The 19,624-nt window shown below is 40.2% G+C and overlaps 2 protein-coding genes across 2 annotated transcripts in view; one reads left to right on the top strand and one right to left on the bottom strand.

Moving 5' to 3' along the window:
- LOC111155253 (B double prime 1, subunit of RNA polymerase III transcription initiation factor IIIB) overlaps positions 1-9,777 on the bottom strand; it is a 92,606-nt gene extending 82,829 nt beyond the window's left edge. The window contains exons 1-5 of the mRNA XM_022515359.1: positions 9,545-9,777; positions 5,700-5,976; positions 2,976-3,085; positions 1,916-1,975; positions 56-184 (exon numbers count right to left, since the gene is read on the bottom strand). Coding sequence (XP_022371067.1) covers positions 56-184; positions 1,916-1,975; positions 2,976-3,085; positions 5,700-5,976; positions 9,545-9,756 — 788 coding nt within the window. The 5' untranslated portion in view covers positions 9,757-9,777. The remainder of the gene's footprint in view (positions 1-55; positions 185-1,915; positions 1,976-2,975; positions 3,086-5,699; positions 5,977-9,544) is intronic.
- Positions 9,778-14,591: 4,814 nt separating this feature from the next.
- Positions 14,592-19,177, top strand: LOC111155315 (small EDRK-rich factor 1). Its single transcript, XM_022515459.1, has 3 exons — positions 14,592-14,734; positions 15,527-15,635; positions 18,817-19,177. The coding sequence occupies exons 1-3, from the start codon at positions 14,728-14,730 to the stop codon at positions 18,887-18,889; spliced, it is 189 nt and encodes a 62-aa protein (XP_022371167.1). The 5' UTR covers positions 14,592-14,727; the 3' UTR covers positions 18,890-19,177.
- The last annotated feature ends 447 nt before the right edge of the window (positions 19,178-19,624 follow it).

Below are 19,624 nucleotides of genomic sequence, written 5' to 3'. Positions count from 1 at the left end.
AAGCACATTTGTTCTCAGGTTTGAAACCACAGTCTTTTTTGTTTTTTAAACTTACCTTTCTTCATCCAAAATAATGGAACCATCTTCTGCCACTTTTACTCGAGGAACCAGCAGTGGCCCATCATCCACCTCTTCTTCTAGTTCTTCATTATCTGCCGTATCAGGAGTACTCTTACCTTCTTGCCTACCAAATGGAAAGACAGGATAATTCATATATCCATGAGAAGTATTTTCTGAATAATATGAACTTGTGAAATAAATTACTTCAAATTCTACCTTTTATTTCCAACTTTCCCTATGACCTAAATGAAAAAATTCATGTTAAGGACAGGGCTATAAGATTTTTCTAATTCTATCCAGTAGCATTTATTAAAAAGCCTTTACTCACTTTTGAAAATAAAGAAAAAAACTCTCATCTTCTCTGTCTCAACAGAGTATCAGATAAACCAAATAGATACTGGGGAATTAACACACACACACACACACACACACACACCCCTTACAGTTATAAAGCATTAGTTTGCAGATCATTCTATTAACTCTTCATAACAATCCTTGGGGATTAGTATTTTCTTTTAAGATTTTTTAAAATTTATTAGAGAGAGAAAGCGAGCGAACGAGCACGAGAGAAAGGGAGGGAGAGGGAGAAGCAAGCTCTCCACTGAGCAGGGAGCCCAATGTGGGGCTTGAAACCAGGACACCAGGATCATGACCTGAGCTGAACACAGATACTTAACCAACTGAGCCACCCACATATTAGTATTTTCAAACCCATTTGAGGTTTGTAGTAGATAAATAATCTTTGCTTTAGATTTCACAACAATAAAGGCAGACCAAGAAGCTAAACACAGTTTCCCAAATAATAATTCTGAATACATACCTTACATTCAACTACATGGTCTCCTTAAGGTTTTACAGAAGCAAACATAACCCATAAATCTATAAAAATATAGCCTATTATAAAGTCTAAGAGTTCTGCTTTAAAACGATATAAATTCTAAGCAAAACAACAATCATTACTTAATAACCTTTGAAATAACAACCAGAAAATCCCAATGTTTCTGGGAATTTTCCATAATCCCCCCATCCTGAATTTCAAAACTACATTAACTTCCCAGGAAGCCTCTTGGAGACATTTCCTAGTAGTAAGGGAACATTACAGTGCAGCATAGAAGGCAACAAGAAGCTTGTACAAAAAAACAGACTCTCTACTGGCATCAAAACTATAAAAAGAAAGGAAGAGGGGTGCCTGGGTGGCTCAGTGGGTTAAGCCTCTGCCTTCAGCTCAGGTCATGATCTCAGGGTCCTGGGATCAAGCCCCACATCAGGCTCTCCGTTCAACGAGGAGCCTGCTTCCCCCTCTCTCTCTGCCTGCCTCTCTGCCTACTTGTGATATCTGTCTCTCGGTCAAATAAATAAAATCTTTAAAAAAAAAAAAAAAGAAAGAAAGAAAGGAAAGAAAAGGAAAAAGAAAAATATATACATGCTTGCTTGGAGAGACACAGAATGGAACTAGAAAGATACATTAAAAAAACAGTAACATTTGTTGCCTCCACAGAAGAACAAGAAGACAGAAAAACAGATTTGGAAGACTTTTCTCCGTATACTTTTGTTCCCTATGGTTTTTGTACAACTGTATTATATCATTATTCTAAAACAAAACAAAATCCTTTTTAATTCTGAAAGCTTTAACGGAAATCATACCACTGACCATTTCCATATATAATACACAAACAGTGTGGACCTTTCATTTTGATTTAAATCAAGCATTAACTTTTATTTTTGTTTTTCTACTTAAACATTCCTATCCCATGTGACTTGACTAAAACAAAAAGCATTATTTGATTTCATTTTTTAAAAACTCTACCCCCCAAAGAATTTATTAAAAAACAAAAACAGTAAGATAAATGCTTACTCTCTTGTCTGGACTGGTGTCAAAGATTTTTCAGTTTTCTTTTCTTGCTCCAGGGAAGAACTAACAAATAAATAACATTTGTTTTTAAATATGTAAAAAGATTTAATATTTAATATAAAAAATACTTTTTAGGTAATTCACACATCATGTCTATTCTATCCATCACCAAGAAAAATTATTTTAACTTGTTTTTTTAATGATACACCATAACATCATTAATGACAGTGTGTGGTCCAAGAGTCAATTTCTCAGTCAAAAACTTTTGTCATCAAGTATAAATAATCTGATGATTCACAGACCTGTACCCTGAAGCAAGTAATACATTATGTTAACAACAACAAAAAAAAAAAAAAAAAAGGATAAATAATTTGCTACACTCTAAGTAGGGAATGTTTTTACTCTCTAATTCCTTAGCAAAAGGAGGCTCTCTTAGTCCTGAGGCCTAAAGTGACTTAGCCGTGGCTTTTCTCCCAACCCTTAGATGTCAAATAATGCAAAACCTAGGTTTTTGGCCCTTCCTTCACTAGGCCAAAGACCTGCTGAACCTGAAAAAGGCTATACTGAAAACATGGCACTATTCCTACATCCATCTGCTAAACCATGAAGAACATACACTGAAATTTACTATAAACCATCTGCTTCTCCAGGCTAACTTGATTAAAGAAGCTTTGTTCTTGGAGAACTTGTTAATCAAATGCCACTATATTTAATTAGGAGGTAGGCCATAAAATTAGACCATTCCTTTAGATTCGGGTTATAGTGTACAAGAAATAGAATCCGTAATATCGATTAGAGAAAAACTGCTTAGTTGGTTTTACAACAACTTAGTAATATAGGAAAAGAAACTTACTTTTTAATCTCAGAAGTAAAGGATACCATCCCAAGAAAGCAGTTACCTGAAATACCACTAAGTTTTGTTAAAAAATTCTCTCTAAAAGAACATCGTTATGTGCTATAAATTTTATCAACATGCTTTTGGAAAACACTGAAACTCTACTCTAAAAGTGATACTTAAATCACTATACACTCTAAGAAAGGAAAACAAGTAAAGTTTACTTACGTCATTGGATTATTATCTGGCAGGTAATATATGAAATCTCTCATAGTCATTTTTGAACGATCTGGTGGCTTCTGACTTTCATTTATGGCATATTTGTTTTTCCATTGCTTCTATTACACGCAAACACATACAAAGATTCACTTTTATTTTACAAATACGGAAGAATTTCACATGTACTATACTCCAAGGTATAGCTCACTGCTGCATTCATTCCAAGTGATTTAATATTATTCCTACCACAATTATTCTTAATTTAAGGAAAAATTTCTTACAAAGTGAATTTTAAAAGTTGTAGCGCATCAAGGAACCTTAAAAACAAAAGTGTCCAGGACTGGACAAAAGCTCAATGTATAAATCATACAAATGTCTTCTAACTATAGGAGTTTACTAAGAATTTATAAACATACAGCTTTTTTTTTTACATTGCAGTGAATTGGATTTCTGTGAATTTCATAAAATTCTTGAAGCAAATGTTTAATTTTTTAATTCCCGAGAAGAAATCTACCAAAGCAGATTCAATAAATACTGAACATCTGGGAAGACTTCAATTTTAGAGGAACAGATTCAAATCCCACTGGTGTTTGACACAAAGCAAGTAACATCTATGAGCCTATCTCCATCTGTGTAAAACAGTGATGTCTACTTCACAAATGTAATAGAATTAAATAACAAATATAAAGCACCATGTTAAGTGCCTTCCTCTTAATTAAAAAGGGCATTCTGGGCTAAAATTAATAAGTCAGGAAATGACAGATGTTCGTGAGGATGCAGAGAAAGGAGACTCCTCCTACCCTGTTGGTGGGAATGCAAGCTGGTGCAGCCACTCTGGAACACAGTATGGAGGCTCCTCAAAAAGTTGAAAATAGGGGCTCCTGGGTGGCTCAGTGGGTTAAGCCTTTGCCTTCGGCTCAGGTCATGGTCTCGGGGTCCTGGGATCAAGCCCCTTGTTGGGCTCTCTGCTCAGCAGGGAGCCTGCTTCCCCCTCTCTCTCTGCCTGCCTCTCTGCCTGCTTGTGATCTCTCTATGTCAAATAAATAATAAAATCTTAAAAAAAAAAAAAGCTGAAAATAGAGCTACCCTATGACCCAGCAATCGCACTACTGGGTATTTAACCTGAAGATACAAATGTAGTGATCCAAAGGGGCACGTGCACCCAAATGTTTATAGCAGCAATGTCCACAATAGCCGAACTATGGAAAGAGCCTAGATGTCCATCAACAGATGAATAGATAAAGATGTGGTATGTATACACACACACACACACACACACACACACACACACCATGGAATAATACTACGCAGCCATCAAAAAGGAAACAAAATCCTGCCATTTGTAATGACGTGGATCAAACTAGAGGGTATTATCCTAAGCGAAAAAAGTCAATCAGAGGGGTGCCTGGGTGGCTCAGTGGGTTAAAGCCTCTGCCTTCGGCTCGGGTCATGATCCCAGGGTCCTGGGATAGAGCCCTGAATCAGGCTCTAAATAAATAAAATCTTAAAAAAAAAAAAAGTCAATCAGAAAAAGACAACTATCATATGGTATCTCTGATATAAGGAATTTGAGAGGCAGGGCGGGGAGTCGTTGAGGGTAGGAAAAAATGAAACAAGATGGGACCGGGAAGTACACAAACCATAAGAGACTCTTAATCTCAGGAAACAAAATGAAGGTTGCTGGGGGATTGGGGAGGAAGGATAGGGTGGCTGGGTTATGGACACTGATGAGGGTACGTGCTATCCTGAGTGCTGTGAAATGTGTAAGCCTGATGATTCACAGACCTGTACCCCTGAAGCAAATAATACATTGTGTGTTAATAAAAAATTTAAAATTTTTATAAATAAATAAATAAATAAATAAATAAAAAGGGCACTCTGTATTTAAGAATAAGAGTTAACATGTTTTGGGCTCTTACTATCCGCAGAAAGTAGTCTAAATGTGTTTTACACGTATAAGCCATCTAATCTTTACAACCTCCAATGAGATACATACTATCATCAGTCTTATTTTACAGATGAGGACACAGAAACATTCATTAAACTTTGCAAGGTCACATAGTAAGGAATGACTCTAAGATTCAAATCTTAAGTATCTAACTGCAGATTTATATGCTTCCCTATTGGTACAGTGCCCTTTTCAAAAAATAATCTATCTTTAAGATTAAAAGATGGTCTTAAAAAAAAAAAGGGAAGAAGACGGACTCTACGCATACGTGCAAATTTTTCCCATTTATAATTTCCATATTGTCAACTTAGAAAATATTACCAATTCATTTTGCTCAAGTATATTTGTCTTAATTAAAACAAATAGAACTCATGTCCCTTGGACATCATGAAAAACCAGACTGAAGATTTATTTTATAAATATACTTGGTATATTTTTCTATGTATGTACATGTACAGAACTTCTATTTGTGGCCTTCACCAAAAACAATGAAAGATATAGATGAATATATAAAAATTAACATAGTGGGAAAAAAAGTTTATTAAGTCCATTGTGCTTATTAATCAATCAGTTAACAAAAGGGATATTGACTGATGAATTACAGACCTGTACCCCTGAAACAAGTAATACATTATATGTTAATAATAAAAACAAAAACAAAAGGGATATTAATTGATTATGCTCCATTAAATGCTGTAGATATTTTTACTCCAAATGATGCCTGACTAACAGAAAAACAGAATTCTAGCAGGGACCAGTCAAAATGTGATTTTTGTCTCCCTTACCTTCTCTTTCCTCAATTCTTCTTTTAATATTTCTCTTAGTTTCTGGGCTTTATATAATCGATATCTGTCTGAACATGGCTGTTTCTCTTTTGTTGAAACAGGGTTCGGCTGTGCAACTTCTTGATTAACTGTAGATAAGGGATGAGATTCTGAAGGAACAGTGACACCAGGCTTAACCAGAGTAGGAGTACTTGATATTCTCTTTCTTCTCTGTGAAACAGTAGAGGAAGATTTACTGGATTCTTCAACATAATTCTCACTGTCAGTCTTTTCATCACTGTTGAAATTTTTAAAAAAGAAAAAAAAAAGAGTACCATGGATCTTTTATATTCTAGTTTCAAAAAAATAGCCTGGTGAAAATCTAAAACAATAGAACCTCAACCTCAAAAAAACTCAATGACTTGAGATATACAGTAATCATGACACCAACTGCAATAAAAATTTTATTTAGTAAATGTTTTTAATAGATATATTAATTCTAAAAAGACTGCTGATCTTTTTCAAACTTCAAATCCCATAGGGCAATAGAACATATTATTTCATGCTCACGCTATTCTTTCAAGGAAAACAAAAGGCCAAGTTAAAAATTAAAGTTTAATTACCCTATTTTGAACCACTAGATAACTGACAAATGTTTTTCTTTATAATCTATACTAACATCCTCCTGAACTGATCTAAATTACTGAAATTTTACACTATCAACCTAAGATCAGCCAAACTAAACATACAAAACTTCAAACTTCTAAAATATCTCTACTGCAGTACTTGAGAATATTCATTTAGCTTCATTAATCAAACCAAATATTATATGGAGAAGAAATCATTTATCTTTTGTTGGGTAACTAGTTACACAGCTATCAAACTCCTAACTCAAAGAAAGTACTCAGTCATTCCAAATTACATAGTAGGTATATAGCTCAGATTGGATATACATATTTCACGAATGGCCTGAAAGGAAATTAAGTCAAAAAGATAGAGGGGTTAGGGACACCTGGGTGGCTCAACGGGTTAAAGCCTCTGCCTTCAGCTCAGATCATGATCTCAGGGTCCTGCGATCGAGCCCCACATCAGGCTCTCTGCTCGGCAGGGAGCCTGCTTCCCCCCCCCCCCCCCCCCCCTCTGTCCGCCTCTTTCCCTACTTGTGATCTCTGTCAAATAAATTTAAAAAAAATCTTAAAAAGAAAAAAAAAAAAAAAAAAGAGAGAGGGTTTAAAATTAAAAGCAGTTGAGGCGTCTGGGTGGTTCAGCAGGTTAAGTTTCTGCCTTGGGCTCAGGTCATGATCCCAGTCCCAAATCAAGTTCCCTGCTCAGCAGGGAGTCTGCTTCTCCCTCTCCCTCCATGTGCTCTGTGTCTCTCTCTCTCTCTCTCTCTGTGGAATAAATAAAAAAATAAAATCTTTAAAAAAAAAAAAAAAGGAATTAAAAGTAGTCCACACTTGCAGCACCTGTGTGGCTCAGGCGGTAAAGAGTCTGCCTTCCTCTCAGGTCATGATCCCCAGGTCTGGGACCAAGCCCCATGTCGGACTAGCTGCTCAGTGGGGAGTCTGCTTCTCCCCTCTCCCTTCCCCTCACCTCCCGCTTGTGCGCGCTCTCTCTCTCAAATAAATAAATAAAACCTTCAAAAGGAAAAAAAAAAGTAGTCCACACTTTCATGTTATGATTAGTTTTATATAAAAGTGGAAAACAGGGATGCCTGCATGGCTCAGTAGGTTAAGCATCTGCCTTGGGCTCAGGTCACGATCCCAGGGTCCTGGGATAGAGTCCCCAATCCGGCTCTTTGCTCAGCGGGGAGCCTGCCTTTCCCTCTGCCTGCTGCTCCCCCTATTTGTGCGCGCTCTCTCTCTCTGACAAATAAATATATAAACTCTTAAATATAAATAAATACAAGTGGAAAACGCCTAAACCTATAGAATAATTGTCCCAAGAAATCTTTTTTATTTTTTTTTTCTTAAGGTTTATTTATTTATTTGACAGACAGAGATCACAAGCAGGCAGAGAGACAGGCAGAGAGAGAGGAAGGGAAGCAGGCTCCCCGCTGAGCAGAGAGCCCGATGCCGGGCTCCATCCCAGGACCCTGGGATCATGACCTGAGCTGAAGGCAGAGGCTTTAATCCACTGAGCCACCCAGGCGCCCCAAGAAATCTCCATTTTTTTGAAGTTTTCTTTTTTTTTTTAATAATCTCTACACTCAACATAGGGCCCAAACTTACAGCCCCAAGATTAAGAGTCGCATGCTCTTCTGAGTAAGTTAGCCAGGTACCCAAAAATTGTCCAATTTAAATTCATATCTCAGCCTTCATAACGTGATACACGCACCATGTACATTTCACCCAATTATGCTGAAACCACAAGGACAAAACATACATCCTATGTTTTTACCACGTATTTTTACAACTGCAAAGACCTACAAAAAAAAAAGGTAAAAAAACAAATATACTCCCCATATGCCAACTCCAAGAAACCAAATATCCTCAACCTCAAATGTCTCAAGACTACAGAACCTGAGTAATTTATTAAATTATCAAACCTCACGCACTTATATGTAATTAACAGGATCTCTTCAAACTTCATTAACAGTGACTAATATTTGTATTTCCTTTTTTAGAGAAATTTTGAAAAAGTATTCATACAAAAAACTTGTAAGCTACTAAGCATCACTAAGCTGGCAAAATAACACCTTATACCCAGCACCAGTACAGGCCAAAAGTTTGGCCAAAAAGAAAGGGAGTAAAATTTCCACCTTCCTGTCAGAACATACAGAGAATTTATACCATCTCATTGTCACTTAATAGGATCAGGTTTTATTGCTTTCCTCACATTCACATTACAGAAACAGGGGCTGTTAGCAGCCCAACATGTCTTTTTTTTTTTTTTTAAGATTTTTATTTATTTATTTGATAACAGAGATCACAAGTAGGCAGAGAGGCAGGCAGGGAGAGAGAAGAGAAAGCGGGCTCCCTGCTGAGCAAAGAGCCCAATGTGGGGCTCGATCCCAGGACCCTGGGATCATGACCTGAGCCGAAGGCAGAGGCTTTAACCCACTGAGCCACCCAGGCGCCCCAGCCCAACATGTCTTAACTTTAATTACTTTCTTAATTACTACCAACGCATTTATTTTTTTTCATCGCATTTATTTTAAACAAATAACTTTTTGTAGGCAACTATTCTGCCATGCCCTATGTAAGACAGTTTATGTCAGTTTTTTCTAAACTCCACAATAACTCTCCAAAGTACGTAGTATTATCTCCATTTTAGAGTAAGTAAATTCTGCCTGGCCAAGTCTGACAAATTGTTAAATTAAGAAAAAAATCCTAAATCCAAATGTGGCACTGGCACAGGCTTTTCCCTTCAGAAAACATGACCACTATAAAAGGGCACGCCCTCAAAGCAAAGCAAGTAACCACATCTCCTTCCCACTGACACAAATTAGCAGAACCAAAGTAACATTGGTCTTTTAGGAATAATGTTTTTAAAATTTTAAAAACTACTTAACCTCTTCAATGTACTCTGGAAGAATAAAAACTACGGTAAAGTAATCTAAGCTAATGAACATTACCACGTGTGGATACTTTTCACTTCAAAACTGTTACATGTGGATTCTTCCCACCACCTCTTGAAGACATGGTCCTCACCCCGGGAATCTACAAACCTTAACAAAATCCACATTTGCCACACCTTGTGGACAGAACGACAAACTGCAGTTGGGAGTAGGTTCATAGGGCCTCAACTCTAAAGCTTAATGCAGGCGACGGAAGACTCCTATGGTAAATTCATCTGGTCAACTTCCAGGTGACGGTCCCATAGAGGCTGAGCAGAGGAAAATGATCCCCACCGCATGCACTTACCTGCTCCTGGGAGCCTTTTCTTGGGGTTCAGATCCCCCGCAATCCACCGGGGGCACATCTGTAGACTCCGCTAGCTTCGGGGAGGAGGCCGCTGCAGGATCCTGGGGCCTGGGCGCCTCTTGTCCACGTGGGGGGTTGGGGGCGGTGGAACCCCTGGCGCCTACACCAGGCCTGACATTCGGCTTCACGCTAAGGCGTGCCCTGCGGAACATGGCGGAGCCAGGGGGCCCGGGGAGGCGGCCCCAAGGCCGCTCTCAGCCCCGAGCCCCGGCCGCTGCCCGGAGAAGGGATTAAGAACTACGCCCTTTCCACACAGCCACGCCACCTGGCCAGCGGGCAGCTACCGCAGTTTCTCACCCCCGCCGCCTCCTCCTTCCTCCCGCCGCCGCCTCTTCTTCATGACCCTGCTACACTAATAGCTAAGTTTCCCCCAGTACCTTGCTTCCCCGCCCTCATAGGGCGCCGGAACTGATTACGCCATCAGCCAGCGCCGCGGAAGAACGTAAGACGCACAGCTCCCGGAGCCATGGTAACTGTCAAACTATAGAGTCTCTAGTGAACCGGAAATTGGGATGCACGGTGAACCTCTCTCACCTCATCAGGAATCCCTAGGTGTTACTGAAAGGAGGGGAAAGAGGTAGTCAAGCCCCTCAGCCCAAACCTTTCGGAGACTATGAAAATCGTGGGGCGCCTGACTGGCTCAATCAGAAAAAGTGTGGGAGTCTCGTGCAAGCCGCACATTGGGGGTAGAGATTACTAAAAACAATTAAAAAAAAAAAAACTTTTTTTAGGGGCGCCTGGGTGGCTCAGTGGGTTAAAGCCTCTGCCTTCAGCTCAGGTCATGATCTCAGGGTCCTGGGATCCAGCCCCTCATCGGTCTGTCTGCTCCGGGAGGAGCCTGATTTCCCCCTTTCTCTCCGCCTGCCTCTCTGCCTACTTGCGATATCTCTCTCTCTATCAAATAAATAAATAAATTCTTTAAAAAAAAAAAAACAACCTTGTGATCTCTCTGTCAAATAAATAAATAAAATCTTAAAAAAAAAAAAAAAACTTGTAGGGACGCCTGGGTGGCTCAGTTGGTTAAGCAGCTGCCTTCGGCTCAGGTCATGATCCCAGCGTCCTAGGATCGAGTCCCACATCGGGCTCCTTGCTCATCAGGGAGCCTGCTTCTCCCTCTGCCTCTGCCTGCCATTCTGTCTGCCTGTGCTTGCTCTCTCTCCCTCTCTCTCTCTGACAAATAAATAAATAAAATCTTTAAAAAAAAAAAAAACTTGTAAAAAAAGGTGTTGTATAGTAGTGCCTGTTCACCAGCACATCCCCAGAACTTAGAAATTCTAAATTGAGTAGAACATAAATTACAAATTCAGGTATGAAGAAACTGGTAAATTACTTCCTAGAAGGGGAGCTAGATTTCTGGACCATGTTGTGGGAGAAAGACCATTCACTGTATACTTTTGTGTATTTTTTAATATATCTGTTCAAAAATTATTATAGTTAAAACTATATAGTTAGAGTAAATTAGCTTAAGTATTCCTAATCTGCTTCAGGAGATAGAAATAGAGCAATAAACAAGACACTCTGTGTTGGGGAGAAAAAAATACAACAAAAGAACAAGATAATTTAAGAATTTATTAAATGCAATGAAACAAATTTAAAGGGTACTATGACAGGGACACCTGGGTGGCTCAGTCGCTTAAGCACCTGCCTGCCTCGTGGGTCATGATCTCAGGATCCTGGGATAGAGCCCCGCATCCAGCTCCCTGCTCAGCAGGGAGCCTGTTGATCCCCCTACTTGTGCTGTCTCTCTCTGTCAAACAAATAAATAAAATCTTTAAATAAGTAAAGTGTACTATGACAGAGATTAATGGAAGCCTGGCTTATTTTAGGTAGCATGGTTAGGCTTCTAGAATGTCAGGAAAAATGGCCATAGATGAGCTTGGCCTTACACACTATGAGCCAGTTTTTGAACTTGCAGTATAAATTCTCTGACTCGTTGCAAGAGAGAGGCCAGACGTCCTTCATGGAAGGACAAGATTTAACAAAAAAATCCTGCTACATTAATAACAAAATGTCAAAGGAATTAAATCCTTTATTAATTAACCCTTGCTATGTCATCAAGAAGGAGAAAGAAAGGCAAGTGTTTTTGAGAGTAAGATAACAAGGATGGAAAGCACAGAAGAGAGAAGAGATTCCTTTCAGACGGGAAAGAAACTGGAGGTCTGTAGATTCTGTGGGCTCCCTCCAGGATCCGGGGGAGGGAACAAGGCATCAGATACACCTAGAGAAGCTCCAGAACTTAACAAAGAAACCCCTACTAAAGATGTTTCAGGAATGTTGGAGCCACTACCAGGACCACAGAGCTTTGCACAATATATTCTGGTACAAGGGCGCATTGCCTTTCCCCAAATGTTCTGTTCCACCTCAGAATCTAGGGCATTCCCACAATTCTGTACGTAAGGCAGTCAATAATGACAATGATTTAATTTCTCACTAGTATAAAGATGGGAACAAAGTCAGCTTTAATTTTGTTATTAAATATAAAGTCAAGCACACCTGGATGGCGCCATTGTTTAAGCTTCTGACTCTTGATTTCAGCTCTGGTCATGATTCCCAGGGCCTGAAATTGAGCCCCAGTGGGGGCTCTGCACTCAGCTTGGAGTCTTACTTGTCCCCCTCCCTCTGTTCCTCCTTCAGCAAGCTCACTCTCTACCCACCCCCTCTCTCTTTCAAATAAATAAATAAATAAAATCTTTAAAAATAAGTAAGTGGGTGCCTGGGTGGCTCAGTTGGTTAAGTGACTGCCTTCAGCTCAGGTGATGATCCCAGGGTCCTGGGATCGAATCCCATATCGGGCTCCCTGCTAGGCAGGGAGCCTGCTTCTCCCTCTGTCTCTGCCTCTCTGTCTCTCATGAATGGATAAATAAAATCTTTTTTAAAAAATAAAATAAAAAATAAAAATAAATAAGTAAATATTAAGTCCTAAGATATTTGTTACAGAACCAAGTTTGTGGAGTAAATTCATAATGGCAGCACAGTAATTTCAAAAGTATTCAGTTTTCTCTGGCAGATACACCCAGCATTTCTTGTGTACATCATTATGTATCCCTACAACTCACAAAGTATATTTGCAGCCACAAAGAAAAAGCTCAATTAGACCGTAAATTAGGACTACATACAGAAACAACTCTACCACTTACCTTCCAATCCCAAACTGCTTCGTTTCCTTCTCTATGAGCCTGGCCAGAAAGTCAATCTTTTCCCCCTACTCCTTACTCCAGAAGAAGTTGCTTAAATGGAATCAGACACTTGGCCCATAAGCACTGTTGAAGAGAGGTGGGGCTTAAGAAGTGTGACAAGTACACAAGGCCCTCTGAGTTTAAAAGAATGACAATAATAGCTAATTTATTGAGGGCTACCATATATTGAGCACTTAGTACTTCATGTACATTAATTCAGTTAATTAAGGAGGAACATCTGCCTTCCCATTTTACTGGCAAGGAAGCTTTACTGCAATGAAGTAACATGCCCAAGTTCACATATCTACTCCATGGTAGAGCTGGGCTTTCAACCAAGACATTCCGGTGCTCTGAGGCTTCACCACTTTCTCCTACCTTCTCTAAAATAGGTGATTCTTCAGAGTTAAAATAAATATTATTGAATCTTGGTCATATATACTTGAGAGTGCATTGTAGTATTTTCTATACTTTTGTATATGTTTGAAATTTTCCAAAATAAAATTCTTCTAGAAACAGGGCGATTGGGGCACCTGGGTGGCTCGTAGGGTTAAAGCCTCTGCCTTAGGCTCAGGTCATGATCCCAGGGTCCTGGGATTGAGCCCCACATCAGGCTCTCTCCTTGGTGGGGAGACTGCTTCCTCCTCTCTCTCTCTCTGCCTGCCTCTCTGCCTACCTGTGATCTCTCTCTGTCAAATAAATAAATAAAATCTTAAAAAAAAAAAAAAGAAAGAAAGAAACAGGGCAATTTAGGGGAGCACATAGGTGGCTCAGTAGGTTAAGCAGCCAACCCTTGCTTTGGGCTCAGGTCATGATCTCAGGGTGCTGGGATGGAGCCCCACAACTGGCTTCCCGCTCAGAGGGGAAGCTGCCTCTCTCCTTCCCCTTCTCCCTCCTCTTGTGCTGTCTATTCCTCTCTGTCTCTCTCTCAAATAAATCTTCTCTTAAAAAATAGGGCAATTTTAGGGTGTACAGAACTCCACACATTTATCAGTTTGTAATCATTAACGGGATAGATGAAGAATATAACTATTGCATTAACCAACAGGCATCTTTCCACGTCTGTTTCTAGCAATGGCAAACGCACCACGGCTTTTACGCAGGCTCCAAGGTTATCCTGGGCTATTATGAATGTGTGATAAAACTGCTTTCCCTGCCATTCCCTTCCCATCACACAACCCAAGCACAAAGCCATTAACCTACAACTCCTAAAGTACTGTCGACCATGACAAAGGCACTGGGATTAAACGGGAAATGATGAGATTTAAGAGTCTGTCTTAAATTGTCATCTCCCTTCTACAAGTCCCTACCTGTTAGGTCAGTCGCTCCTGGTCTCAGTCTCAATCTCCTCTTCTGTATAAAGAGAACAATGAAGCCTGCGTTACAGCATTGGTGCAGGAATAAAGGAAGAAAATATGTAAAGAGCCATACTGACTTTTGCAGAGTTAACCCTCAATCTGTTTTGTCCCCTTCCTTCTCTTCCCGCTTCTGCAAGGGATGAATAAAAGTTCATGTTCTTTGTTGAAAAATGAGATATAGTAGCATTTATTGTTTTTGTCGTTACCAAAAAATGGAGGCTGGCCAAGGCCCAGTGTTGGGTACACAGTGCGTAAAATCCGCAGACTCAAAACCTGATTTGTAGACTCGACAGTACTCGCGTGGCAGAAAGACCCCAGAGCGCGGATTAATCTCAAGACGCTCTCGTTCCGGGACCCTTGGCCGGGGCTCCCCGCCTACCCCCGGCAGCGCACGCGCAGTCGCTCGCCCGGCTCGCCGGCCGCCGCGATCCGGCCTCGGTGGGCGGGGCCATGGGAGGAACGGAGGCGTTGCCCCGCAGAGGGCCCGCGCGGGCTCAGCCTTCAAGGGCCACCGGTGGGGACGACTGCTCAGCGTGCTAAGAGGCCGTTGTTTTCCGTGGGGGCTTTCTCCCAGGCTCGGTCCGGTGTCGGCATGGCCCGTGAGTGTGCGGACGGGTGCGGGAACGCGGCGGGGAGCGTCCGCTGAGAGAGCCTAGCTCCGAGGCGCGGCCGGACGGGAGGCGGGGACTGGCTGTTGTATCCCCTTCGGTCCGGCGGCGCTGGGACCTTGTCCTCAGTCCGCAGAGGGAGAGGGATGGTTAGCTTCGGGTCCCCTTGAGAAATCCGGCATGCACCTGCCGGTCAGGTGTGAGTTTACACGGTAAAAAACACCTTTCCAGAGGTGAGGTGTGAGGATCGCGGCCCCGGGAGGGGTCCGGGTCTGAAAGGGGTTTCTGTCTGGTACTTAAAAGGTCCTAAGGCCTGATGAGGACTAGAAGCTCCGACTGAGTCTCCTCCGTAGTTCTTTTGTTTGGCTCCTACAGGTAATGCTCTCGAACAGCCGCATTTGTTCACCTAACAGTCGAGTTGTGATGGGCCAACTTGTGGAGCTGTGTTTCCTGTGTATCTATTCTTTTCATACACGGTTTTCAAAAGCTAGACTTTAATCTGGAATACTAACCGGTATAGACAGAGGAGTGGAATGCCTGTTTTAAGAGACCTGGTATTCACAGCCAGTGAACACGTTCATTGGTATGATAGTATTCTTAGGACCTTGGGTGTTTACCTCTGTGCTTCCTCCTCGTCAGATACGGGAACAGCGTTCAGTGTAATTACTCTGCTGGAGTGTCTGTTAAAAAGCCAGCTTCAGATGCATTTAAATAAGAGCGGTTTTGCGGAATTCGTGATTATTTTTGAGATGGGGGAAAGAGCATGACTGTTTGGCTTTGTAGGAGGAAATCAGCGAGAACTTGCCCGCCAGAAAAACATGAAGAAATCCCAGGAAATTAGCAAGGGAAAAAGAAAAGAGGATAGCTTGACCACCTCTCAGAGAAAGCAGAGGTAAGCAATACTAAAAGAATTTTCAAGTCACTGAAGTTTTTGTTTTGGAGAACGGGGAGAACTTTTTAAGTTCTTGGTAGAACTAGACTTAGGCTGCATACGGGGTAACAGCTGAACATTTGTTGCATGCACACTGAAACTATAAGGTAGCAATTATCCCAATACGTGAATGAGAAATTTCCAGCTCTCAAGCAATAGTCTTGAAGAGAATCTTAGGCTTCAGTCACCACAACCATAGAAATTTCATCTAGCAAAATATCTGAATGCCTTCCACGTGGTAGGCACTGTTCTGTGCTAGGGATACAGCATTTTCAAAGGAGGCATCCTACCCAAACTAATTGAGATGACAGGTGACTCAATTACAGGGATTAAGGTTCTGAAGGAGACGCAAAAAAGTATATGTAGCTATATGGACTTTTTAAGATTCTTTGCGTTGGAAAAATTGCAGGTGCACAGCCTTGATGTATGATTATATATGTGAGAAATAATACAAAATTGCTACAGAAATATTTGGATTGCAGCTTAAATTTTTTAAAAAGTATTCATATTTATAAACAAGCTCGATGTTATTCTAAAAACAAATTTTGTGTAGGTACAACTTGGAGGTCAGGTGGAGAACTGCCGACACATGCTTCAGTGGGGTTTCTCTGTGGTCCTCTAGCCTGCACATTAGAAACACCTGGGAAACCCTAAAGGCTACTCAAGCCTGTACCTTAAATTCAGTCCTGATTTAATTGGTCTGGGGCTGGGCATAGTAGGTGCTCTAGGTAAATTTTATTGTAACTAAGTTAAACCTGCTTTTAAAAATGTCCCCAGGTGATTCCGATGTGCAACTAGAATTAAGAATAATCGTTTGAGGGGCACCTGGGTGGCTCAGTGGGTTAAAGCCTCTGCCTTCGGCTCAGGTCACGGTCTCAGGGTCCTGGGATCGAGCCCCGCATCGGGCTCTCTGCTCGGCAGCGAGCTTGCTTCCTCCTCTCTCTCTGCCCACCCTTCTGCCCACTTGTGATCTCTGTTTGTCAAATAAATAAATAAAATCTTTAAAAAAAAAATAATTGTTTGGGGCTGCCTGGCTAGCTCAATCAGTGGAGAATGTGACTCGTGAGTCATGACTTCAAGTCCCACATTGGGTTAATTATCACCTCACGATTTTTTTCTGTGATATTAAAGTGATAAGGTTTGCCTTAAATTTCTATTTACCCACGTTGCAATAAAAGTGAACATGGTACAAATCAGTGACCTTGAAATTTTTAGTGGGGAACCCTAGTCTAGCTCAGTAATAGTCCTTGTTAAATGAATATCCATTTGTTAGAAAGCTCTGCGCTGGGTACTCTATACTTATTATCTCTATTCGTTACCCTGAAAAGTGATATTAGCCTCAATGTGTAGGATAGGAAACTGAGGTTCTGAATTTCAGTAACATTACTAAGGGTAAAGCAAGTGCAATAGAGTTCAGTTTCAAACAGAAAAGTTACTATCATATTATTTTGCATGATACTTCATTTCTTTTTTTTCTTTTAAAGATTTTATTTATTTATTTGACAGAGAGAGACACAGTTAGAGAGGGAAAAGAAACAGAGTGGGAGAGAGAAAAGCAGGCTTCCTATGGAGCAGGGAGCTTGATGTGGGACTCAATCCTGGGACTCCAGGATCATGACCTGAGTCAAAGGCAGACACTCAACGACTGAGCCACCCAGGCGTCCAATACTTCATTTCTTTATAGCCATCTTGGTTTTCCTTCATCCCCATTCCTCATCTTTGCTATTGGCTTTACAGAAATAAATGTCTATTGTCATGGACTGAGCTACTCACCTGTATTAAAATCTCACACTAAATCTATGTGATAACAGGAAAGAGCCTGAACTTTGAAATTAGACAAACTTGGGTTTTAAATGATTTAAGGTAAATTATTTAGCTCTAAACTTCTATTTTCTTTTTTAATTTGAATCATGGGGATAATAACAGTTGCTATTAGACTTAACCCAGAACCAGCAAATTGGCACATAGCCAGGTGTCGATTACAAAGCCATTTAATGTATTTTTTAAAATAAGGACTTCCTGGACCATCTAGCCCAGGTAGTCTGATTGTAGTTCACCATTAATATGATATATGGAGGGCGCCTGGGTGGCTCAGTGGGTTAGGCCTCTGCCTTCGGCTCAGGTCATGATCCCGGGGTCCTGGGATCGAGCCCCGAATCGGGCTCTCTGCTCAGCGGAGCCTGCTTCCCTTCCTCTCTCTGCTTGCCTCTCTGCCTGCTTGTGATCTCTCTCTGTCAAATAAATAAATAAAAATCTTTATAAAAAAAAAAATGATATATGGAGGTTCAGCCAGAGACACAAAGTGTTAAGGAAATGCCTAAATATCCTGTTGTTTTTTAGGGTAATCCATTTTTAATCACTAGCTATTGGGCTTTCAGGCTTGTAAGAAACTGAATTGCTTCATAACATCCATGTCCTAATGCTAGGTACCATTTTGGTATTTAGAAGACTTTTTTTGGGTATCTAGAAGACTTCTTTTTTTTTTTTTTTTTTTTTTTTTTAATAAATTTCTTTTCAGTGTTCCAGAGTTCATTGTGTATGCACCACACCCAGTGCTCCATGCAATACGTGCCCTCCACAATACCCACCACCAGGCTTACCTAACCCCCCACTCCTCTCCCCTCCAAAACCCTCAGTTCCTCAGAGTCCACAGTCTCTCATGGTTTGTCTCCTCCTCCAATTTCCCCCAACTCCCTTCTCCTCTCCATCTCCCCATGACCTCCGTGTTATTCCTTATGCTTTAGGAGACTTCTTAAATGCCCCTTCTTTGAGAGAAAAATAGAGTATATTAACTTTGTTGAAAACAGAAGTAATTGCCATTATTTCTGTATATAGCTGCCTGATGTCAGATCTATTCATAGCTATTCCACAAAACAACCCTAGTGACTACTTTTCTGATTTTGAAAGGTCGTTATTTGCCCAAGATCATGATAACAATAGAGATGGTTTTCAAAATAAGATGTGACTTCAAAGCCCTTCCATACTTTATTTTCCCATTCTGTTGCCATGAAAACAGAAACACTTGAATCTTTATATCTTTTAGTTTGTTTTCTAATATGTTTAATGGGTTATGTATACAAAACAAGTAAGAACATGTAATCAGTTTTTCTGTAACAACTTACAGCCTTTTCCCCCATTATAGGGACTCTGAGATAATGCAACAAAAGCAGAAGGCAGCTAATGAGAAGAAGTCTATGCAGACAAGAGAAAAATGATGACTATTTGGAAAAACCTGGGTGCTACTGCCGACTAGGTGTATCATAAGCTCGAAGGGTCAAAATTTTGTGGAGCTAACAGTCATATGTTATATCCTTATAAAACTATTTTAAACTTTACCTTTCAGCCTGACTTAGTGTAATGTTTCAGAACCATTCTTCAAAGAATAAAACACTAACCATTCATGTGATATATTGGTGGATGTTATTTTTTTTATCAGCAGTGAGCATTTATATAATTTGCTAGAGACGAAATGTGATGAGATAATAAAATCTGTAAATCTAGAATATTTGTCATAAACTTTGTTAAAGTCGATCTTATTTACAGTCAACTTGATTGTATAATAGAATTTAAGATACATTTATCTTAAACAATCTATGTTGTTTTGTGATTAACTGGTTTGCTTGAAGAATTTACCATAGCACAGACCCACCTGGAATGGCAACTAAATGAATATAAATTAAATGAAGAGTAACTTACTGAGAAAATTCTGAGTTTTGCTTACAGCTTTAAAATTTTTAGTGAGTGCCTTTCTTCTAATAGACTATGTTCTTTAGAACAGAATTAGGTTCACAATAAAATTGATTTCTCATGTATACCCTGCTTCTATTTATACATAGCCTCCTCCATTATGAATATGCCCCACCAGAGTGGTAAGTCTGTTATAATTGATGAATCTATAGTAACATATCATAATCACCCAAAGTACAAGGTTACTAGTCCAAAGTTCAAAG

The sequence above is a fragment of the Enhydra lutris genome, unplaced genomic scaffold (genome assembly GCF_002288905.1).
Source record: "Enhydra lutris kenyoni isolate GAN:26980312 unplaced genomic scaffold, ASM228890v2 scaffoldscaffold40, whole genome shotgun sequence".
In the NCBI taxonomy this organism is placed as follows: Eukaryota; Metazoa; Chordata; class Mammalia; order Carnivora; family Mustelidae; genus Enhydra; species Enhydra lutris.
The sequence above is the reverse complement of the archived record's forward strand: the minus strand, read 5'-3'. Positions and strand labels throughout refer to the sequence as shown.

What these genes read in the sequence shown, in the direction of transcription:
- LOC111155315 (XM_022515459.1), top strand. An exon ending in ACCTCTCAGAGAAAGCAGAG is followed by an intron (nt 15,636 to 18,816) that starts GTAAGCAATACT and finishes CCCCCATTATAG; the next exon opens with GGACTCTGAGATAATGCAAC.